Here is an 18,786-nt window from a genome sequence, read left to right on the forward strand (position 1 = left end):
ATATATATTTTATATTTTTCTAATAGAAGCAGATTTGCTTATATAATATAAATTTGGTCTCTCTCTTTAACAGTTACAACATCAACATTATGCTTCAGTAAATTTTTTAAAGTTTCTCTTTAAAGGGGGTTAACAGGCCTCCCTGGTGGCACAGTGGTTAAGAATCCGCCTGCCAATGCAGGGAACACGGGTTCGAGCCCTGGTCTGGGAAGATCCCACAGGCTGTGGAGCAGCTAAGCCCGTGCGCCACAACTACTGAGCCTGCTCTCTAGAGCCTGTGAGGTACAACTACTGAGCCTGCGCTCTATAGCCCGTGAGCCACAACTGCTGAGCCCGTGAGCCACAACTACTGAAGCCCGCGCGCCTAGAGCCCGTGCTCCACAACAAGAGAAGCCACCGCAATGAGAAGCCCGCGCACCGCAACCAAGAGTAGCCCCCGCTTGCCGCAACTAGAGAAAGCCCATGCGCAGCAGCGAGCATCCAATGCAGCCAAGAAAAGGGGGGGGTAACAAATTAGTAAACTACAAATGTACGTGTAAATTGGTTAATTTCAGGAGCACACCTAAAAATAAAATTTGGTATCTTCTTAATCCCATTTTTGTCATGCAGCTAGTTACTTGACCAAGGTCTCAGAAGAGTCATACTCAATAAATAATGATAACTTACAGTAAATGCTTGGCAAATAAAATCATGAAACTTTCCCTTTTCTTTTTTACTAGTTACTGATGACCTCTGAGCTTTTTAGAAAATCAAAGAAAATCACCTAAACTCGTAATTTTGTTTCGTTTTTTTAAATCTTATGTATAGGTTAGTAAAACTGGAGCTGAAGGTGCTGTGCTGGATGAAGCTAAGAACATCAACAAGTCCCTTTCTGCTCTTGGAAATGTCATTTCTGCTTTGGCTGAGGGTAGTGTGAGTATACTTGTCTTCTATTTCCCTGTCGTTAGTGGAGAATTACAGATAGATACCTACATGTGCATGGATGTGTGAGTGAGAGAGGGATTCACTGAATCAGTATGTATGAATAAGTTGTCTTTTAGGGATTTATTTTATAGTATTAGTATGTATATCCTAGTTTCCATCTTAACAACTAGCATTTAAAACAACTGAAATCATTTTGTAGTTTATTGTAAAAATATATTTCTACAACAAATTTTATTACATAGAAATCCATTGGTCCTCTGTTTTTTTTTCTTGTTTGTTTGTTTTTGTACATAGACATATGTTCCATATCGAGATAGTAAAATGACAAGAATCCTTCAAGATTCATTAGGTGGGAACTGTAGAACCACTATTGTAATTTGCTGCTCTCCATCATCATACAATGAATCTGAAACAAAATCTACACTCCTGTTTGGTCAGAGGTTTGTTGTTTAGAAAATGCGGTCTATACCGCCTCCTTCTCTGCTGCTTATCTTTTTTAAAAAATGTGTTTATTGAAGTATAGTTGATTCATAATATCATGTAAGGTATACAGCAGGCATACAGCATAGTGATTCAGTTTTATATATATATTCTTTTTCAGGTTCTTTTCCCTTATAGGTTATTACATAATATTGAGTATAGTTCCCTGTGCTGTAAAGTAGGTCCTTGTTGGTTTTTTATTTTATGTATAGTGTCTATATGTTAATCCCAATTGCTTCTTATCTTGTTGTAAGTGCAACAGAAGTCTTTATGTGATTGATACTATCACCCATATTTTAACTTACTGGTTTATATTTTTGTCTCCTCTTCTGGACTAGAATCACCTGAAAACCAAGTATTACATTTACATACCCTCTGTAGAAAATGCTTGTTGAATTAAATAAAATTGAATGGGATATCAAAAAAAGAAAAGAAAATGCAGTCTAAATGTAGATAGGCCTTTTGTTTATTAAATCTAGGAAAGTTTCAGGTAGATATTCAAATCAGTGTGTATTGTTAGTGTGCTAGACACAGTTTTTTAATTGAGAGGCAGATAGTATAACCAAGGTCCATCGTGTAGGCTGCTTGGGTTTGAATTAAGTTTTAGTACTTAAATTTTAGTACTAAAGTTAGTACTATTAAGTACTAATTTTACTACTTAAGTTTTAGTACATTACAGTCAAATGTTAACTTGAGTCAAATTTATGTGAGAAGCTTCAATTCAGCATTAAAGAAAACAAACATTTGAATCAGATAATAAAGCAAAACCTGACACATAATCTCCTATGTTAAGCCTGTTGACATATGTGACCTGTTCACGTAGTGAGATAACCATATATGAGATGGCTAGCCTGGGAAAGTCAATAATGATGACTCTGTCTCTGACCATCATTGATAATTGCTTTTCTTAATTCAGCCTTATAAATGAATTGGAGAAATGATGGGCTCGTGTTTTTTTATACTCAACAGGTTTTGTTGTTGTTTTTTAATCTATTTACAGATGTTGGGACTGACCCAAATTTAATGGATTGTAAATAAGCACCATACTAATTATAGCTCTTAGGATTTAGTCAAAGATAACTGGACAAGAATAGTTAAGTTAAATTACCAGCCACACATGCATATATTACAGAAATATAGATACCAATTGAAAGTAATTGTCACATTCTTCCCCCCTCCCCTTTCCCCAACTAATTCTCTTAGGGCCAAAACAATTAAGAACACAGTTTGTGTCAATGTAGAGTTAACTGCAGAACAGTGGAAAAAGAAGTATGAAAGAGAAAAAGAAAAAAATAAGACCCTGCGGAACACCATTCAGTGGCTTGAAAATGAACTCAACCGATGGCGTAATGGTAATAACTTATGAATTTGTTGTTTTGAGTTTGCTGAATCCAGATTTAGACCTGTTTTATAAATTTAAAAGGCATTAGGGATCATCAGATAAAAATGAATAAAATCTTTTACCTTAAATTCTGATTTTACCTGAAATAATAAATAGAGGCATAAAGGCCAACTAGCTAGTTAAAGAAGTCTCAAGATGGCAAGATGCTTAGCTTAGGGTGAAATCAATTAAAATGATATGATTTGGTGACTGGCTTTCGAAGATGGGGGAGAGTCAAAGGTAATTCCAGGGCTTCCCTGGTGGTGCAGTGGTTGAGGGTCCGCCTGCTGATGCAGGGGACACGGGTTCGTGCCCCGGTCTGGGAAGATCCCACATGCCGCGGAGCGGCTGCGCCTGTGAGCCATGGCCGCTGAGCCTGCACGTCCGGAGCCTGTGCTCCGCAGCGGGAGAGGCCACAACAGTGAGAGGCCCGCGTACTGCAAAAAAAAAAAAAAAAAAAAGGTAATTCCAACTTTTCATATCTCGGGGACTGAGCAGATAAAGTTGGTAAGAGCTGCTGAAATTGAGTAAAATTGAAATTAGTTTTAGACAGGTGGGTTTTATTAACCATTCTGTTGTCTTATTTTAGGAGAGACAGTGCCTATTGATGAACAGTTTGACAAAGAGAAAGCCAACTTGGAAGCTTTTGCAGTGGATAAGGATATTACTATTACCAATGATAAACCAGCAGCCACAATTGGAGTTACTGGGAACTTTACTGATTCTGAAAGAAGGAAGTGTGAAGAAGAAATTGCTAAGTTGTACAAACAACTTGATGACAAGGTAGGTATTGTTCATGTTCAATTCTGTTTTAGAACATTTTTGATTTTTTTTTTATGTTCTAATTTTTATGTTCTGATTTCAATATTATGGGTCCTTGTGACCTATATACATCTTCCTAGATTTCTGTTAACTTTTTCAAGATCATTGTATTAACAAAAAATATAAAATCACAGTCTCTGTTTGTATGTAGAAACTGTATATGAGGCGTATCTTTTTTTCCCTTTAAGCTAAAAGAACTTTCAAAAGGAAATTTGGTATGGGTCCTCGGAGAGCCTTAATGAAATGTTCGTAGAATCAGGGATCTGAGGGCTCTAATAATAAAAGTGGTGCAAGAGATTAGACAGAGGGAACAGAATTGAGTGGAAATAATATCTTTTGCTTTGATTATATCAGTAGTGTGAAAAATAGCACAATTTTGAACCAAGTAGGGAGGGTGGGAAGAACAACAGTAAAGAGACCAGAAGAAAACTTCTCTGGCTTTGTTTCTGGTGTTTGTTGTTAGGTGGTGTTTTTATTGTATTTTAAACAGGGATGGTAGGTAGGTTTGAAGTGGCTACATGGCTTTATTTTCAATACAAGGCTTTCAACATGCTTATTACTTTTTAGCGTTTAAAGTATTTAATGAATCGCTTTCATAAACATAAGCCTTTTTTTCTTATTGTGTGATAAGTATGTTACTATGATTGATAATTGAAATTCCATCTGTTTCAACGCCGTCCTAAGATAAGAGATTGGAATAAGCTATGTTGAATTTGGAGAAAATGACTTCGAAATATTGGGGGGTGGGAAGTAATCACAATTTGTGTTAGGAATCAGTTAGAACCAGGTTGTGAGCTACTTTGTTAACCTGTTACTAAAAATTCTAGGATGAAGAAATTAATCAACAGAGCCAATTGGTAGAGAAACTGAAGACCCAGATGTTGGATCAGGAAGAGGTAAACTGAATACCTGTCATATTGCTTCCAGAAAAGCTTTATAGTCTGTCCATGTCACTTAAATATAAAAGATGGAGGCACCTACAGAGCTCGGAATATACTCGAGTACATTTAAAACAGTTTTGAATATGTTCGTGTTTCACTGTGGGTATCCTATGAGACCAGTACATCATACAGACTGAAGCAAAGATTGACTTCCTCTTAAGGTTTTTGGGGGTTGGGTTTTTTGTTTTTTTTTCAGTTTGAGTTCTGACTGGCGGGGGGAGGATGACTTTTTTCTTTTTAACTCTGTCTTCTTTCCTTATACAGTGCTGTTTTGTCTTATTTTCCCCAAAACATTTCTTTCTTTTTTAAAAAATTTATTTAATTTATTTATTTTTGGCTGCGTTGGGTCTTCGTTGTGGTGCTTGGGCTTCTTGTTGCGGAGCATGGGCTCTAGGCACACAGGCTTCAGTAGTTGCAGCACACAGGCTCAGTAGTTGTGGCTCGCAGGCTCTAGAGCGCAGGCTCAGTAGTTGTGGCACACGGGCTTAGTTGCTCCGCACCATGTGGGATCTTCCTGGACCAGGGCTCGAACCTGTGTCCCCTGCATTGGCAGGCGGATTCTAAACCACTGTGCCACCAGAGGAGCCCCCCAAATCATTTCTTACTGATCCTTGGGAAAGACTTACTACACTGAGCTGGAATAACCTTAGATTCCCCCTCCCTTTATGAAGCATATTTCGTCATGGAAATGATGAGGGAAGGAGTAAAAAACAGTTAAACACAGATATATGTCTAAAGGGATTATTAAAGAAAATACTGATTTCTGAATTGTATTGGCTTTGATTTTAGTAATTTGTAGTTCAGGGTATGACTTTTATCGAGGAAATGATAATGTCAGTGAATAAGATCATTTTTTACCCCTTCACCATTTCTACCCTCATCTAACTTGTTGTTCATTTCTGTCATCTTCACTTTCATCTTATTTCTTTCAAGTTCCTTCTCTCTAGTTTTTCACTTTGGACCCTCATTTCATCTCACTTGGCAGAATGGGGGGATAATTGAAAAATGGTCCTTTGTTTAAGGTTTGTTCTGGGGATGGGAGCAAAGACTATACAGCTTCAGTGAGAGATACCCAGCATCAGTGAAATTAATCCTGGTCAGATCATCTTTATTCTTGTTCGACCTCTCGCATTGTTTCTCAAAGGAACACTAGTAACATTGCATAATTCTCCATTTATATGGTTCTGTCCTGTACATTATAGTAGGACAGTGGGCATCCCTGGCTTCCACTTCGAAGTGCCTTTGGCATTCTGCCCCATTAGAAATACTCCTGTACATTTCCAGATGCCCCTACTTAAAAGCTACCGACCCTGAGTGACTACAGTATTCTCCTAACTAGTCTCTTGGCTTCTTCCAGTTCAAATTTTATTTACTGATAACATGTTTTCCTGAGGCATGGCTCAGGTGCCACCCTCTGTTGCACAAAGAAAATCTAAACTTTTAAAACATTACTGATTTCTTTCTTTTTCTGTGCCCACTATTGTGAGCCTTGTATGCCTTTTTCTTTCTGTTATGTTAGTTTGTACATGACAGAAATCTTCCTGTCATAGCCACCTTCTCCATGAATACCTGTCCAGAAATATCCCCCCCCCGTTTCCTATACTACCAAGCAGTTTGTCATGTCCTATCTCCTTTATGGCTCTTACATTTCATTTTGTATTGCATTTATTTGTGTACCTGTCTTTCTTCTACTAGATTCCTCAAAGGAATCTTTGATTTCCTTTCCATCTCGCACAGTGTCTAGCACAGAGCCTGCACATAGTAGGCATTCAGGAAATCGGTTGAATGAATAAATGTTACCATGCATAATAACATCCACATTTCATTCCCGTTGTGATTTGCAAATGATAACGGAAATAGGTTATTTTTGGTTTGTATACATTTTAAAAACCTGTGTACATTTAAAAACCTGGGTAAAACAGTTATTTTTATTCCTTTGTATAGCTTCTGGCATCTACCAGAAGGGATCAAGATAATATGCAGGCTGAGCTGAATCGTCTTCAGGCAGAAAATGATGCCTCTAAAGAAGAAGTAAAGGAAGTTTTACAAGCCTTAGAGGAACTTGCTGTCAACTATGATCAGAAGTCTCAGGAAGTTGAAGACAAAACTAAGGAATATGAATTACTTAGTGATGAGCTGAATCAGAAATCGGTAGGCTATAGTTTTCTTTCCTAATACTATACAACAAGAATTCTTAATTGAAAAATTACCTAAGTAACTTATTTCTACATAAGCTCAAGATTGATAACGTCAGTTCTTAAGGAACTCAAGTGTCAACTTTATTTCCTCCCATAATGAAGCCTTAAAGGTGGAGGGAGGAGGGTTATCTTTTTACTTTCTAAACATCTATTAATACGTAATTAAATGCTATTTTAAAACATATTGACTATTCCAAATATTATTCTACTGTTAAAAAAGTAAAAGTTAGCTTCTAGTTGCTCAGTAAAGTTATTAGCTAATTGTTCAAACTAGAATTAAAAATGTGCACGTAAAAATAAAATAGCAGGATATGTAACTTCATGTAACTTATGTTTTGTTCACTGTTACGTTTCCAGCACTCGGACCAGTGCCTTCCTAGGACAGTGTAGTTGGATCTTCCTTGTGATTCCCCAGGGGATGAGGGTTTTGTTTTCATAGCTGTAAGGTGGGAATTGCTGCCCCCCAACAGTGATGCCAGAAATAGTATATAGCTGTGATTGCTGCTGCAGTATTTTGAGTATCACCATGGATGAGCTCTTTTTCTTAAAAGTTTTCTTGTTGTTAATGCTAACTTCTTGTTTAGGAATCACATTTAGAGTTGGACCCAGGATCACTGCTCACTATTTATCTCCCTATCCGTGTCAAGTGTCTAAAGGAAATCAGTCAACACTATGAAATGGCATTTTTAAAAGGCTTCCTGCCCCTGGAGAAGTTCCTTTTCCCTTTTTAACCTCCCAGCTTACAGTTAGCTTGTAGTTACAGTTTAATACCATGGAGATCAAGACACCTTTATAACTCTTAACTGAGTTGCATTATTAGCAAACCTAATTTCTGTTTGGAAGAACAGTAGGAGTCTCTTACAACTCTGTAAACTGTAAGTGGGTCCTTGGTCACTGACTTCAGTCTTTAAGACAGTTCTGTTTGTGTCCCAGTTTATATATCAGCACTGTATTGGTAAGGAGTTAGAAACCCCTAGAGTGTTCTGCTTCTTTTTATATGCTTACAATATTGCTGTTCAGCTGCCAGAGAAAATGTCTGGTAATTTAGACCTGGTATTACACTGTAGGTCAAACTGAGTGAACACACAATATACCGCTATTCAGATACTTAAGGAAATGAGCAGCTGAAATGATACTAAAAGATATTGACTAAAAGTCAATAACCTACATTTAAAATGTAGTATCTGATCTGTGATATAATGAATAGTTTTACAGCAACCAGATTCGGTTGGGTTTTCAAAATTGTGGTGACTTTGTTGCTGGTAAGCCAGGTAGTGTTTTAAATTTATAGTTATAGTAATTTAACTCAGATAGTAATGCTACTTTATCACTCTCTCCTGGATAATTGCTTGTATCGTAGTACATAGTAGTAGTAATTATCAGGTGGATTCTTTTCAGAAGCTAAGTAGTATATAAAAAGCAGATGAAGAAAACATACCAGCCATCTAGAAGACTGTGAGTTGCATTCTAACACTTATTTTCTCAGACTCAGTTTCCACAAGCATACCATACTATGGTTATAAATGAAAGGCAAATATAGTTAATTTGGAAGTTTTCCATTTCTAAGTAGAAAACATTACCCAATCTCAAAAATCAGTGAAATAATACAAACTGTTTGCCCTTAATGCAATTACAATATAGCTACTTTACATGGTCTCTTAGGCCTAAAATATTTTTTAAGTTTGAGCTGGGAGCTTTCGCAGAACTCAGTAGAGAATTCAAGAAAATGAAAGCAGAAAATAATGGTTTTGTGAGTACTAGGTGAAAACTTGAAATACCTGTCAATATTTAAATTGATCTTTCATTTAATAGATTTAACAGTACCTTTTGTTTTGGTTCTGTTAGGCAAGTTTAGCAAGTATAGATGCTGAGCTTCAGAAACTTAAGGAAATGACCAACCACCAGAAAAAGCGAGCAGCGGAGATGATGGCATCTTTACTGAAAGACCTGGCAGAAATAGGGATTGCTGTAGGAAACAACGACGTAAAGGTAACTGTAATTACCAAATATTAAGCATGATAATCTTTACACAATTCATACTTTCATTTTTCACAGAGTTCTTTTCATACCCATTATCTCCTCCTCACAACAGCCATTTGTAGTAGATGGTATTAACTTAATTTTAAATAGCCGAGGAACAAGGGGGAGAATAAGGGGTGCTTGGGGAGACATGCTCGGTAAGTAGCATTTACTTGGACCCCATGTTTGTTTTTTTCCTCTTTGTAAAGGTTTTGTGCTTAGAAGTTATGTTAATAGATTACCACACAGGAAGTATGTAATTGAAACAACAGTGAAAATTAGCTCAAGGAGTAAACTGTGAATGAATTTGATTGCTTTAAATGTTTAAAAAGATGAAAGGTGAGCACTGCTAATTAATGCTCTCTCTCTCTTTATTTTGAAAAATTTCAAACATATAACAGTAAAGAGAATAATATGAACCTTAGAGTTAATCAGTAATCAAAATTTTGCCACACTTATTTTTTCTTTTCTAATAATCTTTTTCAGGGTGCTAATACTGGTTATATTAGCACTAGCTTGTGATAAAAAAAAAATTTGTGACCTGATAGATTTTAAAACTTAGACCAAAAAGCCAAAGACTCTTAACTGCAAAAACATACACATAACGTGAAAGATTTGTATGTTGTAGTAGGTATTTGTTTAGACTTCCTTTTTTGATTAAAGTCTAGTTATAGTAACAAAGTAAAGTCTAGTTATAGTAACAAACCCAAACTTAAACTTGGGTTTATAGTGAGAACCAACTAAGCAGCCGTTTAACAAGAGTTGGAAATGAAATAAAAGTTTTCGCTGTGGAACACACATTCCTTCTGTTAGATGTTATTCAGAGCTACTGTTTGTTGATGGAGGCAGGCCTTCGTTCTCGTAATCATGTCATTTTTTAATGCTGGCTCACCTCATCGAAACAGAGCAAGGTGTTGTTATTAAATGCTGGATGACATGGCTTGCTCTTTCTTCCCCATCAGTCTGAACATCCTGTCCTGTCCTGTTTATGGTGAAGCAATGTGAGATTGATCGAGCTCTGTGGGAATCTTCTGGGATGAAAAAGTAGATTTCCTTCATATTACTGAACACTAGAAAGGTGTTGTTCAAAATTTGCTTTGTAGATTTGTGACTTGTTTTTAGAAAAATCCTTCCATTTCATGTTCAAATAATCTTAATTTAAGTGAAAAAGTGGTAAAGATAGAGAAAATAAAGAGTAAGACTGGCTTATGTCTAGTGGCAGAGTGATAATAGTACAGATACCCTGACACCTAAACTGCTTCTTTCACTAAACCATTACAGTATTTTGAAAACAAGTCAGCCTTGCAAATAGGTTCTTTAAAGAAAAAAAAAAAACAACAGGATCCTCGATATTTTTGTGTTTTGCATGTAGTTCTTTTCCTGTTAATAAACATCAGTAAGTGCTGCTTGAGCTCTACTTGTTTTGTGTTTTTTACATTATGGTTCACTAGATCATATGTTAAGACTATGTTAGCTTTGTAAGAAACTCCCAAACTCTCTTCCAAACTGGCTTATATAGCATTTTTTGTTCCATCCAGCAGTGAATAAAAGTTCTGTTAATTCACATCCTTACCAGTATTTGAGGTCATCAGTTTTTTTAGTTTGAGCCATTCGAACAGATATGTGATATTATCTCGTTGTGCGGGTTTTTTGTTTTAATTTATTTTTTATTTTTGGCTGCCTTGTGTCTTTGTTGCTGCACGTGGGCTTTTCACTAGTTGCGGCGAGCGGGGGCTACTCTTGGTTGCAGTTCCCGGGCTTCTCATTGGGTGGCTTCTCTTGCTGCAGAGCACGGGCTCTAGGCGTGTGGGCTTCAGTAGTTGTGGCACTCAGGCTCAGTAGTTGTGGCTCGCAGGCTCTAGAGTGTAGGCTCAGTAGTTGTGGTGCATGGGCTTAGTTCCTCCACGGCATGTGGGATCTTCCCCGACCAGGGCTCGAACCTGTGTCCCCTGCACTGGCAGGCGGATTCTTAACCACTGCACCACCAGGGAAGTCCTCATTGTTGTTTTAATTTGCATTTGGTTGTTGGTTTTCTTACCTTCAGTTTTAAGAGTTCTCCTTGTATGTTTTGGATAATAGTCCTTCATCAGGTATGTGTTTTGCAAATATTTCTTCCAGTCTGGCTTATCTTTTCATTTTTTTAAGTGTCTTTTGTAGAGCAGAAGTTTTTAATTTTAACAAAGTCCAACTTACCAATTTTTTTCTTTCATGGATTGTGGTTTTGGTGTTATGTCTAAAAACTCATCTCCAAGCCCATGGTCACCTAGATTTTCTCCTGTGTTATCTTCCAGAAGTTTTTTAGTTTTGTATTTACATTTAGGTTTATGATCCATTTGGAGTTAATTTTTCTGAAATTAAATTTTTCTGTATTTACATGTGGATGACTAGTTTTTCCAGCACAGTTTATTGAATTGAATTCCCTTTGTCAGAGATTAATTGACTGTATTTGTGTATGTCTATTCCTAGGCTTTCCATTCATTTCTAATGACCTATTTTTCTGTTCTTTTTTCAATACCACATCATCTTGGTTACTAGCTTTATAGTAAGTCTTGAAGTTGGGTGGCATCAGTCCTCCAGCTCTGTTGTTCTTTAATATTATGTTGGCTATTCAGGGTCTTACCATTTAAACTTTAGAATCACTTTGTCAATATCTACAAAATAACTTGGAGGGGCTTTGATTAAGATTATATTATATCTATAGGTCAAGTTGGGAAAGACTGACATCTCATTATTGAGTCTTCTATCCATGAATATGGACCGTCTCCCATTTATGTAGTCCTTCTTTGATTTCTTTTGTCATCTGGATCTTACACGTGCTATGTTACATTTAAACAACCGTGTCATCTGCAGACAAAGACAGTTTTATTTCTTCCTTCTCAAGCTCCTTATTTTTTTCCTCTCTTTTTTTTAATTGAAGTATAGTTGATTTACAATGCTGTGTTAATTTCTGCTGTACACCAAAGTGATTCACTTATATACACACACACACACACATTCTTTTTCATATTCTTTTCCATTATGGTTTATGACAGGATATTGAATATACATCCCTGTGCTACAGTAGGATCTTGTTTTTCCGTTCTACATATAATGGTTTGCATCTGCTAATCCCAAACTCCCACTCCTCTCCCCTCCTGCGCCTTGGCAACCACAAGGGGATGCCTAAGAGTGGGATTGCTGGATCATATGGCAACTCTGTTTTTAATTTTTTTGAGAAACTGCCATACTGTTTTCCATAGTGGCTGCAGCCGTTTCCATTCCCACCAGCAGTGTAGGAGGGTTCCTTTTCTCCACACCCTCTCCAGCATCTGTTATTTGTAGACTTTAATGATGGCCATTCTGACCGGTGCGAGGTGGTACCTCATTGTAGTTTGGATTTGCATTTCTCTGATAATTCATGATGTTGAGCATCTTTTCATGTGTTTTTTGGCCATCTGTATGTCTTCTTTGGAGAAATGTCTGTTTAGGTCTTCTGCCCATTTTTTGATTGGGTTGTTTGTTTTTTTGATATTGAGTTGTGTGAGCTGTTTTGTATATCTGGGAAATTAAGCCCTTGTCAGTCACATCACTTGGAAATATTTTCTCCCAGTCCGTAGGTTGTCTTTTCATTTTGTTTATGGTTTCCTTTGCTGTGCAAAAGCTTTTAAGTTTGATTAGGTCTCATTTGTTTATTTTTGCTTTTATTTCTATTGCCTTGGGAGATTGACCTAAGAAAACATTGGTACGATTTATGTCAGAGAATGTTTTGCCTATGTTCTCTTCTAGGAGGTTTATAGTGTCATGTCTTATGTTTAAGTCTTTAAGCCATTTTGAGTTTATTTTTGTGTATGATGTGAGGGAGTATTCTAACTTCATTGATTTACATGTGGCTGTCTAACTTTCCCAGCACCACTTGCTGAAGAGACTCTTTTTCCCATTGTATATTCTTGCCTCCTGTGTCAAAGCTGTGTGATTGACCATAGTTGTGTGGGTTTATTTCTGGGCTCTCTGTTCTTTTCCATTGCTCCATATGTCTGTTTCTGTGCCAGTATCATGCTGTTTTGATTACTGTCCTTTGTATTGTCTGAAGTCTGGGAAGGTTATGCCTCCTGCCTTTTTCTTTTTCCTCAGGATTGCTTTGGCAGTTAAGTCTTTTACCTGCTTGGTCAGGTTTATTCCTAAGTATTTTAATTTTTTGGTGCAATTTTAAAAGATACTGGTTTTTTTACATTCCCTTTCTGGTGTTTTATTGTTAGTCTAAAGAAATGCAACCAATTTCTATATGTTTATCTTGTATCCAACTACCTTGCTGAATTCCATTTATCAATTCTAGTAGTTTTTGTGTGGAGTCTTGAGGGTTTTCTGTATATAGTGTATATCATGTCATCTACGTATAATGACAGTTTTACCTCTTCCCTTCCAGTCTGGATACCTTTTACTTCTTTTTCTTGTCTGATTGCTCTGGCTAGAACTTCCAATACTGTGTTGAATAGAATTGGTGAGAGTGTCTTGTCTTGCTCCAGATTTTAGCAGGAAGGTCAAAAAGCTCTTATTTTTTTGCCGTGCTGTGCAGCTTGCAGGATCTTAGTTCCCTGAACAGGGCTTGAACCCATGCCCCAGCAGTGAAAGTGCTGAGTCTTAACCACTGGACCACCAGGGAATTCCCCTGAGCTCCTTATTTTTGACACTGAGTATTATACTGGAATTTTGTAATGAAAGTTACTAAGGAATGTACACTGACCACAGTTCCTCCTTGGAGAACTTAAAAGTCATCATTTCCCTGCCACCTAAACATCATTATTTGTTAAGTTTTGAACTGGACATATACATGATTAACAGTGAATTTACTGTAGCGGGCCTTTGAGGAGGAAATCCAAAAATTGAAAGAGGCAGGGTTCATTAGTGTTGTTTGTTTGTTTTTACGCTTACATCCATCTTCCTTGTAGGCATGTATTAACTTTAAGTTTTAGAAAGTAAGGAAGGCAAAAATCAAACTCTGCTTTACTCACCCTTTATTAAAAACAATATTTAATAAAAAATTCCAGACTTCCTACAAATGTTGAGTAGTATTAAAATATTTAATTTTGTTTTAAGATTTTAGAGTCTAATTGGGTAAACACTAACTAGACATTTCTGTCTTTCATTTCTGTTTCCCTTTTTCTCACAGCAGCCTGAGGGAACTGGCATGATAGATGAAGAGTTCACTGTCGCAAGGCTCTACATTAGCAAAATGAAGTCAGAAGTGAAAACCATGGTGAAGCGTTGCAGACAGCTAGAAAGCACACAGACTGAGAGCAGCAGAAAAGTGGAAGAAAATGAGAAGGAGTTGGCGGCGTGCCAGCTTCGCATCTCCCAGGTACGTGCCGCAGAGCAGGGTCCTCATTCCTGAACAGCCGCGTGTAAAGTTTATCTGTTGTAAACGTGTTACTAAAAATGACCTTCCGTAGGTTATTTTGAGTAACAACATTAAGAGGTTAATTCAATTAGTTTTTCTTACTCTAGCTGCAGTAAAATAACATGCATGATTTAAGTGGGTCGTATTTGGTAACGTGCATGTTACGTATGGGAATTTACTAGAGAGCTGTGACTGATGTGACTATTGAAGAATCTAGAAGGATTCTAGGGTGAATAAAAATGCGGGGCTGATTTTGTGGCTTTGGCAACTAAATGGGTGAGACCATTCACCAAGGTAGGAATTGTAGCAGGAGGGATGAGGGTAATAATGCTAGTTGGAGATAACAGTAAGAATGTTATCTCATATGTCAGCCTTTAGTGCCTTATTTTATAAGTGTTAAAAACTTGTACACATGACCATTTCATTGATTAAATTCTTTATCATTGTAAATCTTGCCCCTGAACATTTTAGGTTTAAATATCTTATTCTGTAAATGTATTATATGTTTAGATAATGTCGATAAAACTTGCTTACTTTCAAATATTCTGGACAACAAAGTATGTGTCAGAGATTTTATTCCACCTCATAGCAGTATATTTTTCCCAAAAGCATGAAGCCAAAATCAGATCATTGACTGAATACCTTCAAAATGTGGAGCAAAAGAAAAGACAGCTGGAGGAGTCTGTGGATTCCCTCAGTGAAGAACTAGTCCAGCTTCGAGCACAAGGTACTCACTTCCGGTTATTTATGAGTCATATCTCTATTGTAAGTTATTACCTACTTTAGTATAATTGTAGTCAACATTCACACTGATAGAGATTAGTAGGAATACAGGTAACTTGGAATAGTAAACAAATAACACATTTTAATGTGGCTTTGAAACATATTTTTGAAATCGTGTTTGAATATTCAAGTGGCCAGTCTAGGAATTTCCCACAAAGTTATAAAGTGGTGTGTGTGTGTGTGTGTGTGTGTGTGTGTGTGTGTGTGTGTGTGTGTGTGTGTGTGTGTGTGTGTGTGTGTGTGTGTCAGGCAAAGAAAGTAAAGGAAACCAAAGAAAGTAAAAGGAAACACAAAGAATATAAAGTTACAAGTCAGTATGTCTTGAGCATAGAGAGCAAGATTTACCGTTTGGCATTTGGATAATTTAAAGTCGAGTACTGTTAAGGAACATAGCCTCATAAAACCCATTTGCCCCTTGGTTTATATCAAGAACTCTAAGGCCCATTTCCTCTCTTCTGTTTTCTCTCCCCACCCAAACAGAGAAGGTGCATGAAATGGAAAAGGAGCATTTGAATAAAGTTCAGACTGCAAATGAAGTCAAGGCAAGTTCGACGTAGCATTGGATCCTCACAGTTTTCATTCATCCTTGTTAATCTTGAGTAATCTGACGTAATATCTTTCCCCCAATGATTTTAGCAAGCCGTTGAACAGCAGATCCAAAGCCACAGAGAAACACATCAAAAACAGATCAGTAGTTTGAGAGATGAAGTCGAGGCAAAAGAAAAACTTATCACTGATCTTCAAGAGTAAGTATGCTTTCCTCTGAGATAGCAGAAACTACTGGTGGACAGTATATCCTTATTAGAAACCTGCATTTTTCTTTGAAACAATTTTTGACTTGAAAATGAAGAATCTTTTCATTTATGAGTGGAACTTCTAAGTTCCATAGGAAATTTTGGAAAAATGTCTTAGGTCTTTTGATGTAAATATTCAGTAAAAAGTAAAGAATTCCCAACTTCAGCCATTATTACAAATAGATACTACTGTCTCCTCCGAATCATTTCCTTAACTTTTAAAAAATATTCTTAACTGAGAAAAACTTTATTGGAAATTGTGGATTTTAGAAGTGTGTGTTTTAATAGGAGTTATCGTCTCCATTTTTCTGGGACACATTTTCCTACTTCCAGAACCATATGCGTATAGCACAGAATTTATAGAAATTTGAGATCTGTGACCAAATCATGATTTGAGTAGGAACCAGAGGAGAGTAACAAAAAATGATGGCAAAGTTTGGGACATGGGGCTTATTGTTAATGGATTTAGGGATAAGAATTCAGGGAGATGAAAGATACAAAATCAAGTTATGGTTTCAAACCAAAGTATAAAAAGTACTGTGGGCTGAACGTAGCCCAGTCCTCTTTGCTGCTGGGGGTCACATCCTAACAGAGGAGGCCTGCCATGTTTGAATGGTGAGACTGTGGAATTGGAGAGTTGGAAAGCTTTAATGGGAACATCTAGAAGATGGGGATGTTGATGCTGCGAGGTTTTTACTTTGTCAGCCAGAACCAGAAGATGGCATTAGAGCAAGGGCGCCTGAGAGCGGAGCACGAGAAGCTGAAAGCTACGGAGCAGGACAAAAGCAGAAAGCTACGTGAACTTACGTGAGTAGACCCTTGGTTCAAGTATAAAAGTGAAAGCTAGATGCGAGAGTTACTGGCAGTACTCTCAGAAATATCCAGTGGATAAAGTTTTCACTTCGTGTAGGCTAAAGGGTGTTTTCCTTAAACCCTCTGAGTTGGTTTGATTTATACCTAAAAACTTGCAATACTTTCTTGTACTTTAGTGAAAGCCAGGTCTTAATATTTCACTGGTAATCACCTAAAACATGACATTTGGTAATTTAGAAGATTTCAGGATCTGCCACAAAAACGGAATTTTTGTCAGATTTGATCTTGCATAAATAAAAGACCATTATTGTTTTAGCCTTGCCTTTTGAACAGAGGTTTTTGCCATTTATTATTTTTTTTATTTACTGACTAAAAGTATAGTCAACACACAGTTTTCTATAATCTGAGCAGGTAGAAAACTCACGATTATAACTTTCACATACCTTGAATTTATCAGAGACAATTTATAAAGGAACAGTTGGTTAGGACGGGCACACCCACAGGACCAGCTCAGAGTTGATTTTTTAACAATTCTGCTGAATCTCAGCCATAATTTTGTTTAGAGTAACGTTAACTTAAAATGCATAAAATGTTTTAGTCTGCAATAATTTATAATCTCTGTAATTCAGTTAATCAGAATTATTTTGGATAAAGATCAGTATGCTATATGATAATGCATATTCTTAAAATATAAAAAGAACCTCTCCTTATTACTTGAATTCTGCCATGTTTTCTTTCATCGCTTCCATTGCTATATTAGGACAGTTTTTTTCTAATAAACCATAGATTTAGAAAATTACAAGGCATATAGAAATTTCTTTGAAAGACACAACATTGGTAAGCTGTTTTTTAAAACTATGATGATCTTTTTTTTTTCTATGATAATCTTTTACTTATTTGTAAGCATTGATCCTGTCAGATAAAAACATTTGATTCAATATTTCTGCTAAATATAGAATTTACGGACTCAAAGTTGAAAATGTATTTGTATATTCTTCCACTGTTTAGGGTTATGCAAGATAGACGAGAACAAGCGAGACAAGACCTGAAGGGTTTGGAGGAGACGGTGGTCAGTAAAACTTGGATATAAATAGGATTGGGGAATATTTAATGGGTTCTTCCCCTAGTTACTCAGTTTGAAGACCTACTTCTAAAAATACTGCTTTCTTAATTCAAGGCGAAGGAACTTCAGACTTTACACAACCTGCGGAAGCTCTTTGTTCAGGACCTGGCCACCAGGGTTAAAAAGGTAATAAAATAATACTGGGTCGGTGTTACTGTGTTTACTGTGTCTAATTGCATTCTGAGTGGAGTAGCCTCACACTGTCATAAGAGTGGGGAGGTAAGCGTTGCCCTTACTTGGTCTCATAGCACTTGCCCGTCTTCTCTAGAGCGCCGAGGTTGATTCGGACGACACCGGAGGCAGTGCTGCTCAGAAGCAAAAAATCTCCTTTCTCGAGAATAATCTTGAACAACTCACCAAAGTCCACAAACAGGTAACAAGGAGAATGTTTTGTGTTCGCTGCAATAAAATCTGAGGAGTGGCATGTATCTGAGTCTTCAGAGTCCTAAGGATTTTCATACCCTGAGCCATTCCATTATTTTATCACGCAAATGTAGAAACAAACAACTAGCAGTTTTTATGGGAGTTAATATTCCTAACAGCCTTTAGCAAGAGGTCAGTGAAAACGTGTTGTTTTCTTTGTAGGGTTTCAGGTCTGTTAGTTTTCTTAATTTATTCATGGTCATTTTTAAATCTCTGGAAGACAAGTCTTTGAGTTAAAATACCCCCCCCCTTTTTTTTTGATCTTTATACATTTAATGCCCCAGAGTCTGAAATACTACAATAATGAGGGAGTTCATATTTTTTTTTTAAGTAATGCTTACTGTGGGGTTTTTTGCTTATTTTTTATTAAGGCTTGATATGTGATTCAGTTACTTACTTCTTAAGTTTCTTGGCATACTTTATTGTATGTCTTTGTTACTAGAAACCTGATGTTTGCAGTAGAGTGAGGTTAAGGGAATTTTAGCCTTTCTTGCTTGCAGTGCTTATTAAGGGACTTGCCAAGTTTATGTGTAATTGTGGATCTTGCTGTTTCTAAAAAGGTATTTGTTTCCACCAGATTAGTATCTTAATGAAGAGACCTAACACAGTGTTGTAGCATATTGTCATAGGGAAAAAGAACAGTCTCCCCAACCCCCCAGTATTGAATGAAGTTATATTTTGGGGAGAAACATGTGAGGATGATATTTATGG

The 18,786-nt window shown here is 36.8% G+C and overlaps 1 protein-coding gene across 1 annotated transcript in view; it reads left to right on the plus strand.

The window, feature by feature from the left end:
• Nucleotides 1-18,786, plus strand: part of KIF5B (kinesin family member 5B) — a 44,082-nt gene that overhangs the window by 18,377 nt on the left and 6,919 nt on the right. Inside the window, exons 9-23 of the mRNA XM_027121999.1 lie at nt 808-912; nt 1,219-1,364; nt 2,608-2,756; nt 3,375-3,568; nt 4,435-4,503; nt 6,493-6,699; nt 8,592-8,735; nt 13,912-14,100; nt 14,749-14,866; nt 15,403-15,464; nt 15,559-15,668; nt 16,422-16,523; nt 17,538-17,598; nt 17,707-17,778; nt 17,921-18,025. Of these exons, the coding sequence (XP_026977800.1) occupies nt 808-912; nt 1,219-1,364; nt 2,608-2,756; nt 3,375-3,568; nt 4,435-4,503; nt 6,493-6,699; nt 8,592-8,735; nt 13,912-14,100; nt 14,749-14,866; nt 15,403-15,464; nt 15,559-15,668; nt 16,422-16,523; nt 17,538-17,598; nt 17,707-17,778; nt 17,921-18,025 (1,833 nt within the window). The remainder of the gene's footprint in view (nt 1-807; nt 913-1,218; nt 1,365-2,607; nt 2,757-3,374; nt 3,569-4,434; nt 4,504-6,492; nt 6,700-8,591; nt 8,736-13,911; nt 14,101-14,748; nt 14,867-15,402; nt 15,465-15,558; nt 15,669-16,421; nt 16,524-17,537; nt 17,599-17,706; nt 17,779-17,920; nt 18,026-18,786) is intronic.

Source organism: Aethalodelphis obliquidens, unplaced genomic scaffold (genome assembly GCF_003676395.1).
Source record: "Aethalodelphis obliquidens isolate GAN/ISIS:26980383/991018 unplaced genomic scaffold, ASM367639v1 scaffold23, whole genome shotgun sequence".
Classification (NCBI taxonomy): domain Eukaryota; kingdom Metazoa; phylum Chordata; class Mammalia; order Artiodactyla; family Delphinidae; genus Aethalodelphis; species Aethalodelphis obliquidens.